The sequence below is a fragment of the Hemitrygon akajei genome, chromosome 9 (genome assembly GCF_048418815.1).
Source record: "Hemitrygon akajei chromosome 9, sHemAka1.3, whole genome shotgun sequence".
Classification (NCBI taxonomy): domain Eukaryota; kingdom Metazoa; phylum Chordata; class Chondrichthyes; order Myliobatiformes; family Dasyatidae; genus Hemitrygon; species Hemitrygon akajei.
The window spans coordinates 109,528,124-109,543,264 of NC_133132.1; the positions used below are offsets into that span (position 1 = coordinate 109,528,124).

At 41.8% G+C, this 15,141-nt stretch overlaps 1 protein-coding gene across 1 annotated transcript in view; it reads right to left on the bottom strand.

Moving 5' to 3' along the window:
• The window catches only part of LOC140733438 (myomesin-2-like), a 130,625-nt gene that overhangs the window by 69,604 nt on the left and 45,880 nt on the right, over positions 1-15,141 (bottom strand). The window contains exons 6-8 of the mRNA XM_073056764.1: positions 9,500-9,592; positions 434-522; positions 294-344 (exon numbers count right to left, since the gene is read on the bottom strand). Coding sequence (XP_072912865.1) covers positions 294-344; positions 434-522; positions 9,500-9,592 — 233 coding nt within the window. The remainder of the gene's footprint in view (positions 1-293; positions 345-433; positions 523-9,499; positions 9,593-15,141) is intronic.

Sequence of the window (15,141 nt, forward strand, 5' to 3'; positions counted from 1 at the left end):
GAATTTCACAGATTTACAGATCTCTGGCTAAAGAATTTCTTCCTCATCTCAGTTCTAAAGGGATGTTCCTCCATTCTGAGGCTATGCTTCGTGTCCGAGACTCCTCTAGAGGAAACATTCTCTGCAAGTCCCCTCTATCTAGGCCTTTCAAGAGAGATCTAAGTCTTCTAGAAATGAAGGAGAAAGATAGAAGCTGACCAGATCTTCATGCCAGGTGCTGACTATGGCCACAATCAGTGCGGAATTTGCCAGAGTCCACATTGTAACAGATGCATTGACTGGGATCTACTCACGTTTCACTGGCAGCAGGACCGAGTGGTAAGGTTCTTCATCGCCTCGAAATCCTACAGGAAGACAACAATTCAGACATGTGGTTGCTTTAAACAGCACACACACCCTGGACCTGAAAGTTAATCCGAATGGGCTAACTCACGTTTGACAATGACGGCAGCAGAGGACGAAGCCTCCCCGTGGATGTTGAAGGCCACAGCCGTGTACTGTGCTGTGTCGTTGGTCGAGCATCTGTAAAGAGAAGCAAGCTGGAATTAACTACTGCACACCAAGGCTGGTGTCACCATTGCACTAGCTGCTATGTGAAGAGGTTCCAGGGAGTACAGGAAAGGGAGAGAGACCTCTGTTAATTCCTTCACTGGTAGAAACTGCTAGTGGAACACAGCTGGTCAAGCATCATATACAGAAGGAAGTGGACAGTTGATGTTTTGGTTTGAGACCCTTCATCAGGACTGAAAGATAGAGACCACGAGACCATAGGAAATAGGAGTGGAATTATGGCATTTGGCGCATTGAGTCTGCTCTGCCATTTCATCATGGCTGAACTGTTTCCCTCTCAGCCCCGGTCTCCTGCCTACTCCCTTTCATTCCCTGACTAATTAGGAATCTATCAACCTTTGCTTTAAATATACCTAATGACTTGGCCTCCGTAGCCGCCTGTAGCAAAGAGTTTCGCAGATTCACCACCCTCTGGTTAAAGAAATTCCTCCTCATCTTGGCTCTAAATGGATGCGCTTCTATTCTAATGCTGTACTCTCTGGTCCTAGATTCGCCCACCTTAGGTGGATCCTCTCCACATCCACTCTATCTAAGCCTTTCAATATTCAAAAGGTTTCAATGAGAATTCCCTCATTCTTCTGAATTCCATTGAGTACAGGCCAAGAACTATCAAACGTGTCTCATATGATAAGTGTTTCAATAGATGATTCATTTCAAATAACCTCCTTTGAACCCTCTTCAATGTCAAAACTTGCTTTCTTAGATAGGGGGCCCAAAACTTCACAATACTCCAAGTGAGCCCTCACCAGTGCCTTATATAGCCCCAACATTACATATTTGCTTTTATATTCTAGTCCTCTTGAAATGAATGTGAATATCTCATTTGCCTTCCTCACCACTGACTCAACCTGCAAATTAATCTTTAGAGAATCCAGTATGAGGACTCCTAAGTTCCTTTGCACCTCAGATATTAGAATTTCTCACCATTTAGAAAATAGTTAACATTTTTATTTCTTCTATCAAAGAGAATGACCATACACTGTCCAACACTGCATTCATCTGCCACTTCTTTGCCCATTCTCCTAATCCATCTAAGTCCTTCTGTAGCCCCTCTGCTTGCTCAACACTACCTGCCCCTCCAGCAATCTTCGTATCGTCTGCAAACTTGACCATAAAGCCCTCAATTCCATCATGAAAATCATTGACATACAACATAAAAATAAATAGTTCCAATACAGACTCCAATGTGTCACCACTAGTCACTGGCAGCCAATCAGAAAAGGCTCCTTTTATTCTCATTCTTTACCACCTGCTAATTTGCCAATACTCTCTCCATGTTAGTATCTTTTCTGTAATACCATGGGCTTATAGATTGTTAATCAGCCTCATGTGTGGGATCTTGTCAGAGGCCTTCTGAAAATCCAAGTACACACATCCACTGATACTCCTTTGTCTATCCTGCTTGTTATTTCTTTAAAGAATACCTCAGGCAAGATTTTCCCTCAAGGAAACCATGCTGATTTTGGCCTCTTTTATCATGTGCCTCCAAATACCCTGAAACCACCTCTTTAATCATCAACTCCAACATCTTCCCAACCATTGAGGTCAGACTAACTGACCTATAATATCCTTTCTTGTAGAGTGGGGTGATATTTGCAATTTTCCAGTACTCTTGAACCATGCTACACTCCACTGATTCTTGAAAGATCATTACTAACATCTCCACAATCTCTTCAGCCACCTTTTTCAGAACACTGGGGTGTACACCATCTGGTACAGGGGACTTAACTACCTTCAGACCTTTCAGTTTCCAAAGCACCTTCTCCTCAGTGATAGCAACTGCACTCACTTCTGCCCCCAACACTCTTGAACTTCCATCATACTGCTAGTGTCTTTTACAGTGAAGACTGATGCAAAATACTTATTCAAGTCATCTACCATTTCCTTGGCCCCCATTACTACTTCTCCAGCATCATGTTTCTTTTATACTTCATAAATCTGAAGAAACTTTTGGTATCCTCTTTAATATGAAAGTAAGTTTACTTTCATATTTTATCTTTTCGTTCTTTATGAATTTTTTCTTGCATTCTGTTGGTTTTTAAAAGCTTCCCAATCGTCTCACTTTCCACTATTTTTTGCTTTATTATATGCCATTTCCTTGATTTCTCTTGTGAGCCATGGTTGCATCATCTTGCCTTCAGAATACTACTTCTTCCTTGGGATGTATCTGTCCTGCTCTTTCTGAATTGCTCCCAGAAACTCCAACCATTGCTGCTCTGCCATCATCCCTGTTGGTGTTTACTTCAAAGCAATTTTGGCCAGCTTTTCTATCATGCCCCTGTAATTCCCTTTACTGATACATCTGACTTTAGCTTCTCCTTCTCAAATTACAGGGTGAATTCTATCAAAATATGATTGCTGGCCCCTGACGATTCTTTTACCTTAAATTTTTCAATGAATTATGATTCATTGCACAACAGCCAATCCAGAAAAACAGATCCCCTAGTTGACTCAACTACAAGCTGTTCTAAACAGCCATCATGTAGGCATTCTACAAATTTCCCCTCTTTGGATTCAGAATCAACCTGATTTTCCCAATCATACCTGCATATTGAAATCCCCCATGACTGTCATAATATTGCGCTTTTGACAATCATTTTCAATCTCCCATTGTAATTTGCAGATCACATCTTTCAGAGTCTGTAGATAACTCCCTTCAGGGTCTTTTGCAGTTTCTTAGCTCTACCCAGAACGATACTACACCTGCCAATCCTCTTTCTGATGATTTGATTTCATTTTTTTTTACCAACAGAGGCATTCCATCCATTCTGCCTACCTGCCTGTCCTTTTGATACAATGTGTATCCTTGGATATTAAGATCACAGCTATAATGTTCTTTTAGCTATGATTCAGTGATGCCCACAACATCATACATGCAAATCTGTAATTGTGCTACAAGTTTATCTAACTTATTCCGTATACTGCATATATTCAAATATAACACCTTTGGACTTGTATTCATTACACTTTTCAAATTTGTCCCCCTTTTACATTGCAACTCATCCCATTGACTGCAATTTTGCTCTATCATCAGCCTATCCTTGCTAGGAGTCTCACTGCATACTGCCTCTGTTTATAAAACAACTATCGCATCCTCAGCCCTATCACTCCAGTTCCCACCCCAGCCAAATTAGTTTAAACCCTTCCAAACAGCTCCAGCAAACCTGCCCACAATTCTCCACTGGCTGCCCATTTCCCTTCCTTCTCCTCAAAGCCCCTAGTCAACTGCCTTCTGCAACTTTGGGGTGACTACTTCCCTGTAGCTCCCATCATATGTACACCATCGAGCTGCAGCGCCAGTTCCTTAACACATTCTCGGCTGAGCTGCAGCTCGGGGCACCTGGTGCAGGTGTGTTTATCTGGGAGACTGAAGGTCTCCCAGATTTCCCACATCTCACACACAGAACAAAACACTGCCCCTGGAACCATTCTCACTGTGCCTAAACAGAGGGGAGATAGTGAGTGTAAAGAGGTGAGGAGAAGAGCTGGAGCAAGAGTTGGCAGGTGAATTGGCAGGATCCAAGTGAGGAGGGTGATAGGCAGATAGAGATAGGAAGGGTGAAGGTTGGGAATCATTACAGAGGTGATGGGTGGAGGTGGCGAAGGGCTGCAGGTGGTGGGATGTGATAAATAACAATAAAATAATATATAGAATTAGTAGTGCAAAAAGAGAGCAAAATACATCAGTGTAGTGTTCATGGTCCATTTGGAAATCTGATGGAGACAAGAAGCTGATCCAAATATAATCATTGAGAATTATTGCATGCTGCTGCTTTACCTTCAGAAGAAGGACTAGCAATATTCCTTTATCTTGGGAATCCCCACCATGCCATATGTGCTATATCCATGCCATACCTTCTGAGGACTGCAACATTCACAAAGAGGACATGGGCTTAAGGTGAGAGGGGAAAGATTTAAAGGGGAAGTTGGAGGCAATTTATTCACACGGTGGCATGTGTCTATATGGAATGAGCTGCTAGAAGTCAACACAAGATGCTGGAGGAACTCAGTAGGTCAGGCACCATTCTTGGAAAGGAGACCCTTCATCAAAACAACACACACAAAATGCTGGTGGAACATAGCAGGCCAGGCAGGATCCATAGGGAGAAGCACTGTCGACGTATTGGGCTGAGACCCTTCGTCAGGACTAACTGAAAGGAAAGGTAGTAAGAGATTTGAAAGTAGGTGGGGGAAGGGAAAATGCGAAATGATAGGAGAAGACCGGAGGGGCTGGGGTGAAGCTGAGAGCTGGAAAGGTGATTGGCTAAAGGGATACAGAGCTGGAGAAGGGAAAGAATCATGGGATGGGAGGCCTAGGGAGAAATAAAGGGGGAGGGGAGCACCAGAGGGAGATGGAGAACAGGCAGAGTGTTGGGCAGAGAGGAAAAAAAGAAGGAAAAAAAACTAAATATATCAGGTATGGGGTAAGAAGGGAAGGAGGGGCATTAATGGAAGTTAGAGAAGTCAATGTTCATGCCATCAGGTTGGAGGCTACCCAGCCGGTATATAAGGTGTTGTTCCTCCAACCTGAGTGTGGCTTCATCTTGACAGTAGAGGAGGCCATGGATAGACATATCAGAATGGGAATGGGACGTGGAATTAAAATGTGTGGCCACTGGGAGATCCTGCTTTTTCTGGCGGACCGAGCGTAGGTGTTCAGCGAAACAGTCTCCCAGTCTGCGTCGGGTCTCACCAATATATAAAAGGCCACACTGGGAGCACCAGATGCAGTATACCACACCAGCCGACTCACAGGTGAAGTGTCGCCTCACCTGGAAGGACTGTCTGGGGCCCTGAATGGTAGTGAGGGAGGAAGTGTAAGGGCAGGTGTAGCACTTGTTCTGCTTGCAAGGATAAGTGCCAGGAGGGAGATCGGTGGGAAGGGATGGGGGGGGATGAATGGACAAGGGAGTCACATAGGTAACGATCCCTGTGGAAAGCAAAAAGGGGGGGGGGGGAGGAAAAGATGTGCTTGGTAGTGGGATCCCATTGGACGTGGCGGAAGTTACGGAGAATAGTCAAAAGTCATCATCAAAAGTCCTGATAGGTGGTCTTGCCCTGAAACATTGACTGTTTATTCCTTTCCATAGATGCTGCCTCGCCTGCTGAATTCCTCCAGTATTTTGAGTGTGTTGCTTTGGATTTCCAGCTTCTGCAGATTTTCTCCTGTTGTGCAAGAAGTAGTAATTAAGGCAGCTACAATAACAATATTTAAAAGACACTTGGACAGATAGATGGGCAGGTAAGGTTTAGAGAGATATGGGCCAAATGCAAGCAAATGAGATGGGCAACTTGGTCAGCATGACCAGGTGGGCCAAAGGGCCTTTTTCCGCGATGTGTGATTTTATGACTCTGCTGATGGAGCAGGTCTTCTTCAGTACAAAGTTCTGAATTACCTATACAAATAACAGATTCCAACATTGGTAGGCTGATTATTTTCCAGAAATCTTTATCTTAATATTGTAAGAATTTAATTTAAAAATTATATTAGGTATATGAGAGGCAGTAACACTATTTTCAGATAAGTTGTTATAAAAAGCTATGTACCAGATATTTTGAGGACCATGTAACAGAATTAGAAAGATCTCATATCACTATCTTAACATGCCCTTGGTAACAAGGTGTTAGCCAAGTAAACTTAATCTGCTGGGGAAGAGTGGAGATCCAGTCACAGTCAGCTCAGCATTTTAGTGAGACCAGCTGTCACTGGTGTGGACACAATATAAATGTGGAAAGCAGATGACATCATCTGTTTAAATCTGCCATAAATGAACAATGTAAGAATCGCATCATTGTCCAAGGAGACAAATCACAGAATATGCACACGAATTTCCCTGCTGCTAATCTTCCTGTGTCTGTAGTCTAGGAAATGAACCAAGTTAAGGCTCAGGCTAATCAACTCATCCATTCGCTGTATACTTCAACCCTGGCAGCAAGAATCTGAAACAGTCCCCACCCATAGAATCCAAAGGGAGTGAGCTGCATTCCTATCTTGGCAAGCATTCCATTCTCTGAAGGGGGGCGGGGGGGGGGAGAAATTGCAGCTGATCGATGTGAATGTGCTTTTCGAAGATGAAAGAACGGGTAGAACGGATTCAGGAATACTGGGCGTATTCAAATTAAAACACTAATTCACACATGTAACACAGGTCAGATGTCACACATTTCAGGAGGCTTCTTGTTTTTCCAGTTCTTGCTGTCTTCTCTAGGAAGAACGCCAACTCTCCTGGTCCATTGGAATTAGTTTCAATCATAAAAAGTGAAAATTAATGCAGATAAAAATATAGTAAATGTAAATATCAAAATAGCACTGCTCCATATGATTGTGCTGTGAATTAAAGTGAAATTTATAAAGCTTTGCTAAACTTTTTATTGAAGTTATGTGACTACATTAAAATGAAGGTGTGTGTGGCTGAAGGTTCAGCAATGTCCTACGTAAATGTGCCGAGGGCCTGATGCACATTACATCCAGTCCCTCAGTTCAGTAATGGTCCATTTTGCTGCACTACTGCAGCAGGCATTTCAGTGCATTCCACTCCTCAGTGAGAAATCACAGCAAACCCATCAATTTGACACACACATGGTTTTTCCAAAAGTCACCAGCTGGCCAATAACACAATCCAACCCATGGATGGACTCAAGCAAGGATACTAAGTAAAAACTTCATTAAAGTTTTAGTAATATCCAGCAGGGATATTGTGATCAATTCTTGACATCAAGCAAAGAGCATCAAGACTTGAGAGAGGGAGCAGAAATTTCCCAAAGTGGAAGAGATGTGGAGGAATTTCTTAAGCCAGAGGGTGATGAATCTATGTAATTCATTGTCACATGGCTGTTAAGGCCAAGACATTGAGTGTATTTAAAGCAGTCAGGGTGTCAAAGATTACAGGGAGAAGGATGGAGAATGGGTGGAGAAGGATAATAAATCAGCCATAATGCAATGGCAGTGCAGACTCACTGGCCTAATTCTGGTCCAATGTCTAGTGGTCTTATGTTCAAAAATGATGGCAGACCAGAGAAGGTAGGCTCTAACCCTGAGGTAGGAGAATGATGAAGGTTTAGGGGATGGTGAAGGCTGTGAATTGTTCAAGCAAAGTAAGGAGAAGGGGTTTTGTGAGGCAGTAAGATTGGCTTACATTGCAGTTGTATCAGACACTGGTGAGGCCACATTATATATTATGTAGTTTAGGTAAAAGTCAAAGTAAATTTATTATCAAAGTACATACATGCTACCATATTGGAGATTGGGGCTGAGAGGAAAATTGGATTGGCAATGATGAAATGGTGAAGCAGACTCAATGGGCCAGATAGCCTAATTCTGCTCAAATATCTTAAGGTCTTACAGTCTTGTATACTATCTTGAGACTTATTTTCCTGCAGGCATTTACAGGTAAATAAAGAAATACAATAGAATTGATGAAAAACTATACATAAACAAAGACTAACAGACAGCCAATATGCAAAAGACAGACTATGCAAATAAAAAATAATAAATAATTTTGAGAACACAAGTTGTAGAACCCTTGAATGTGAGTCTTTAAGTTGTGGAATCAGCTCAGAATTGTGGTGAGTGAAGTTATCCATGCCAGGTCAGTCTGTTATAGGAAAGATGCCACCAGGCTGGAAAGAGACAAGAGATTTACAAGGATTTGGCTGGGACTCCAGGAACTGAATTATAGGAAGAGATTGGACTGGCTAGGATTTTCTTTGCTGGAATGCAAAAGATTGAGGGGAGACCTTATGAACTATAGAACATTACAGCACAGAAACAGGCCTTTTGGCCCTTCTTGGCTGTGCCAAACCATTTTTCTGCCTAGTCCCACTGACCTGCACCCGGCCCATATCCCTCCAAACACCTCTCATCCATGTATCTGTCCCAAGATTTTCTTAAATGTTAAAAGTGAGCCCGCATTTACCACTTCATCTGACAGCTCATTCCACACTCCCACCACTCTCTGTGTGAAGAAGCCCCCCCTCCAATGTTCCCTTTAAACTTTTCCCCCTTCACCCTTAACCCATGTCCTCTTGCTTTTTTCTCCCCTAGCCTCAGTGGGAAAAGCCTGCTTGCATTCACTCTATCTATACCCATCATAATTTTATATACCTCTATCAAGTCTCCCCTCATTCTTCTATGCTCCAGGGAATAAAGTCCTAACCTATTCAACCTTTCTCTGTAACTCAGTTTCTCAAGTCCCAGCAACATCCTTGTAAACCTTCTCTGCACTCTTTCAACCTTATAAATATCCTTCCTGTAATTCTGCACACAATTCGGTGACCAAAACTGCACACAATTATGGAGGCGTATAAAATCATAAGGGTTATAGATAGGGTGAATATGCACAGTCTTTTTCTCAGAATTGGGGTATCAAGAACTACTGAGCATAGCTTTAAGGTGAGAGGGGCAAGAGTTAAGAGGAATCTGAAGGGGAATGTTTTGTACACTAAGGATGGTATCTATGTGGAACTTGCTAGAAGAAGTGGTTGAAGCAGGTACATTAACATTTAGAAGGCACCTGGAAACGTACATGGATAGGAACGGTTTAGAGGGACATTGTTCAGACTTGGGCAATTGGGTTTAACTTAGATGGGCATCTTGGTCTGTGTGAGCAAGTTGAGCTGAAAATCTTGTTTCTATGCTCTATGACTCCATGATTGGTGATGACGGACACAGATGTGAGGTAAGTGAGACAAGGCTGTGGTAAAGCCAGGAAAGTTTTGACCTGAGTTTTGAGATCTGGAATGTATGGCCAGAAAGGGTAATGAAACCTGAATAAGTGGTAACATTATGAGCTTTACTGGCACACACATACGCACAATTGGCTAAAACTTTCTGTGCTGCATCACTCCATTTTTGCAGGAAATGTTGGAAGAATGACCAATGGTTACCATGGGTTCCCTGGGATTTCTTTATTCTGCTATACCAACTCACCTGTTAATCTCCAAGGAGTGGACACCATGATAACTATCCATCCTGTATTTGGCTGGTATTCCTGTCTGGTCAATGTAGATGTCATCTTTATACCTACCAACAAAATACAAACAGGTCAGTTTGATTGCTCTTCGACCAAGGGGAATGGCCAGTGTTCATCCAGATGGTGACGTGTGAGGAGGAAGTTAAGGGAAGTACTTATCCCTTGTCACCCCACTGAATCATAAATAGGTAGAGATTTCCTACAGTCTTTTCCTGGCTGATAAACATTTGGGACATCTGGGATTGTGGAAACTCTCTGTCAATAGATTAGATTGATTAACAAGATTGATTGAGCGAAGGGCGCTGAGTAGGCTACGGTCAATTATGGAAAACTCTGAACATCCTCTACATAGCACCATCCAGAGACAGAGAAGCAGTTTCAGCGACAGGTTACTATCGATGCAATGCTCCTCAGACAGGATGAAGAGGTCAATACTCCCCAATGCCATTAGGCTTTACAATTCAACCGCCAGGACTTAAGAACTTTTTAAAAGCTATTATTAATGCTTTTTGAGATAGTGATTTAGATGCATATCATATTTTTTACTGAGTTAAGTATTGTATGTAATTAGTTTTGCTACAACAAGTGTATAGGACATTGGAAAAAAGTTGAATTTCCCCATGGGGATGAATAAAGTATCTATCACTTTCATGTTCTTTTTAAGACAAACACATCCTCAAGTATGTTTGCACCTACTTGTACATCAATCTTGGGATTCCACGTGGTCCTACCCTCTTCTAGTTATTGCTGTCCGGAAGCCAGAAGTGTCACGGCACCAGGTTTGGGTTAGTGGGTGGTTGGGAGGTAAGGGGCATGTTTTTCCATTGTATTGTTGTTGTTGCTTGTGTTGTTCTGCTGAACATTGTGGCACCAGTGCATGCGGTGACATTTGTGGACTGCCCCAGCACATCCTTACAGTATGTTGTCTTGGTTGTTAAAGCAAACTAAGCATTTCACTGTAAATGTCAATGTACAGATGATAAATAATTAAAACTGAATCTGAATCTGAGGTTCTGGAACACCTACATTTCACCAACCATCATGTTTTGGAACTGACCAGCACATTCTCTAGACTGCCAGAGAATGAGGGAAGATCTGATAGAAACTTTTAAGATTATGAGAGGCATAGATAGAGCAGACGAGGAGTATCTGTTTCTCAGGGTTGAAATATCTAATACCAGAGGGCATGCATTGAAGATGAGAGGTAGGTTCAAATGAGGGGTAAGTTTTTCCACTCAGAGAGTCATAGATGCCTGGAATGTGCAGCCTAGTATGGTGGTAGAGGCAAATACATTATAGAATTTTAAGAGACATTAGAAAAGGCCCGTGGATGTAAGGAAGATGCTGGGATTAGTGTTTGGGTGTTATTACTTGGCTTTTTTGCTGGTTCAGCACAACATTGTGGGCCAAATGGCCTGTTCCTGCACTGTACTGTTTTATGTACTAGATAACCCTATTCCTTCCTCATCAACAGAACACTAAAAGCCCAGTGGTGGGGATCTTTGACGATAGACGCTGCCTTCTTGAGGCAGCATCTCCTGTAGGTGCTATCAATGGTGGGAAAGGCTGTCTAATGAAGCTTGTACTTCACATTGACTCAAGCACAGATAATATGATGTTAGACACAAGATATGATGTTCCAGGTGTGCTTGATGGCTGTTCTCCAACCAACATCCCCAAATATTGGATGAAATTATAATAATACAAACACAGTTAAAATGGTGTAACATGCTTTTGCCTACTATATATATATTGCTCCCAACTACAGGAATTTCACCCAAATACTGTACTTGATTTTACGGTGCCTGCTGTATGATTTATTTAGATATTTATTTGTCACATGTACATCAAAACAGAACGTGAAATCTGTTGTTTGCATTAACAACCAACACAACCCTAAGGATGTGCTGGGGACAGCCCGCCTATGTTGCCACCATTCTGACACCAACAAAGCACGTCCAAAATGCTCAACAGAACAAAACAGAACACAGCAAGCTGAAAACAATAACAACAAAACAAAACCAAACCTGATTCTCTCTCCCACTCACAAACAATCTTCCAACCCTAGGACAGGCCTCCAGCCTTATGAATAATGAATCATAAAAGAAGTAGAAGAATGCACAGTGGTATGAATGCAGGGTGTGGGGATTGGGTAAAGTAGCAAATGACAAGAAATGTCAAATTGAGTGACAGAGAGGGAGAGGTCCGTGAAAGATGCAAAGTAAATGGCAACGGCACTATACTGTTGTATATTTAAGTATATGTGGTATATACACTTCCTGTAAACCTGTACATCCACAGAAAATTTTATCTGTTAATATTATTTTCACATTATTTTATGTACTGTATGTGATATACAGTGGTGCTAGAAAGTTTGTGAACCTTGCAGTATTTTTTCTATTTCTGCATAAATATGACCTAAAATGTGATCAGATCTTCACTTAAGTCCTAAAACTAGATAAAGAGAACACAATTAAATAGATAACAAAAACAGTGAGAAAAAATGATCCAATATTGCATGTATTTGTTGGAAAAGGTATGTGAGCATCTGGGGTAATGCCTTTGATAAAAGCATTTTGGAGTCAGGTGTTCTAGTCAATGAGATGAGATTGGAGGTGTGGGTTGTGGAAGTGCCCTGCCTCATAAAAAAAACAAAGTCTGGTTACTGACATAGCCCGCTCTTCTCAAGACAAATCTGTTTATGTGCACCATGCCTCAATCAAAACTTTCAGAGGACCTTGAAAGAACTGTAGAGATGCATGAAGCTGGAAAAAGCTACAAAAGCATTTCTAAAGACCTGAGTATTCATCAGAGAAATTGTCTACAAATGGAGGAAACTCAGTATTGTTGCTACTCTCCCTGGGAGTGGGCATCCTACAAAGATCAGACCAAGAGCACAATGTGAAATGCTGAAGCAGCTAAAAAAAAACCCCAAAGGGTAACAGCAAAAGACCTGCAGCAATCTTGTGAAATTGCAAAAGTCTCTGTTCATGTGGCCGCTCTAAGGAAAACACTGAACAAGAATGGTGTTCATGGAAGGACACCATGGAGGAAACCACTGCTCTCCAAAAAAAAAACATTGCTGCACATCTCAAGTTTGCAAAAGACCACATGAATGTTCTACAACACTTCTTAGACAGTGCTGAACATTTTGGCAGAAATGCACATTGCTATGTTTGGAGGAAAAAGGGCACTGTACATCAACACCAAACTCTCATACCAACTGTGAAGCATGGTGGAAGAAGTATCATGGTTTGGGGCTGCTTTGCTGCCTCAGGGCCTGGACAGCTTGCAGTCATTGAGGGCACAATGAATGCAAAACTGTATCAGGACATTCTACAGAAGAATATTGGGGTAGCAGACTGTCACCTGAAACCTAATAGAAGTTGGATAATGCAACAAAACAATGATCCAAAAGATAAGAGTAAATCAACAACAGAATGGTTTAAAAAGAAGAAAATTCATGTTTTGGAATGGCTGAGTCAAAGTCCTGACCTTAATACTGTAGGAATATTGTGGAAGGACCTGAAGAACATGCAAGGGAGCCCACCAAGATCCCACAGTTTTGTAAGAAGGAATGGCCTAAAATTCCTCCAAGCCAATGTGCAGGACTGATCAACAGTTAACAGAAATCTTTGGTTGAAGTTATTGCTGTCCAAGGGGGACATAGCAGTTACTGAAAGCAAACAAATACATGCAATATTTGCAAAAGCGGCATGGTGCAGTTAAAACAGAAAGCAACAAATACTGGACTGAAAATGTTGTATTTGAATGCATGCAGCATAAGAAAGAAAATGGACGATCTTGAAATTCACCAACAGATTGGCAAGTATGATGTTGTGGCCATCTCTGAAACTTAGCTAAAGGGAGGCTGCCATTGGAAGTTGGATGTCCAAGGATATGGTGTATTGGAAAGATAAGTTAGTAGGCTAAAAAGGGTGGTGTGGCCCTGTGCATAAGAAATAATATTAGATAATTAGAAAGAGATGACATAGGATCGGAAGGTGTAGAGTCTCTCCAGGTTGAGTTAAGAAATGGCAAGGGTAAAAGGACCATAATGGCAGTTGTATACAGGCCTCCAAACAGAAACTGGGATGTGAATTACAAATTACAACAGGAGACAGAAAAGGTGTGTCAGAAGGGCAATGTTAGGATAATTGTTGAGAATTTTAACATGAAAGTGGATTGGGAAAACCAGGTCAGTACTAGACCTCAAGAGAGAGAATTTGTAGAATGTCTAAGGGATGGCTTTTTAGAACAGCTTGTAGTTGAGCCCACTGGGGGAATGGCTGTGCTGGATTGGGTGTTGTGCAATTTAGACCTCAAGAGAGAGAATTTGTAGAATGTCTAAGGGATGGCTTTTTAGAACAGCTTGTAGTTGAGCCCACTGGGGGAATGGCTGTGCTGGATTGGGTGTTGTGCAATTTAGACCTCAAGAGAGAGAATTTGTAGAATGTCTAAGGGATGGCTTTTTAGAACAGCTTGTAGTTGAGCCCACTGGGAGAATGGCTGTGCTGGATTGGGTGTTGTGCAATGATTCAGAGGTGATAGAAGAGCTTAAGGTTAAGGAACCCTTAGGGAACAGTGATCACAATATGATTGAGTTCACTTTGAAATTTGAGAAGAAGAAACAATTATAATGTGTCAGCATTACAGTAGAATAAAGGAAATTAAAATGGCATGAGAGGGGAATTGGCCCAAGTTGACTGGAAAGAGACACTAGCAGGAAGAACAGTAGAGCAGAAATAGCTGGAGCTTCTGCGAAAAATGTGTGAAGTGCAAGACAGATATATTCCAAATAAGAAGAAATTATCAAATGGAAGAAGGACACTACCGTGGCTGACAAGTGAAGTCAGAGCCAAAGTAAGAGCAAAAGAGAGGGCATACAAGGAAGCCAAAGTTAATGGGATGATGGACGATTGGGAAGCTTTTAAAAATTTGCAGAAGGAAATTAAGAAGATCATTAGGAAGGAGAAGCTGAATTATGAAAGGAAGCTGGAGACTCATATCAAAGAAGATACTAAAAGCATTTTTAAGTACATAAAGGTTGAGGGTAGATATAGGACCAATAGAAAATGATGCTGAAGATATTGTAATGAGAAACACAGAGATGGTAGAGGAATTGAATGCGTATTTTGCATCAGTCTTCACAGTGGAGGACATCTGCAGTATACTGGACATTCAAGAGTGGCAGGGAAGTTAAGTATGTGCAGTGAAAATTACAACTGAGAAGGTGCTCAGGAAGCTTAATGGTCTGAGGGTGGATAAATCCCCTGGACCTGATGGAATGCACCCTCAGGTTCTGAAGGAAGTAGCTACTGGGGAGGCATTAATAATGATCTTTCAAGAATCGATAGATTCTGGCATTGTACAGGATGACTAGAAAATTGCAAATGTTACTCCACTATTTAAGAAGGGTGGGAGGCAGCAGAAAGGAAACTACAGACCTGTTAGCCTGACATCAGTGGCTGGGAAGTTGTTGGAACCTATTGTTAGAGATGAGATTACTGAATACCTGGAGGTACATGACAAAATGGACCAAAGTCAGCTTTGTTTCCTGAAAGGAAAATCCTGCCTGACTCATCTACTACAATCTTTT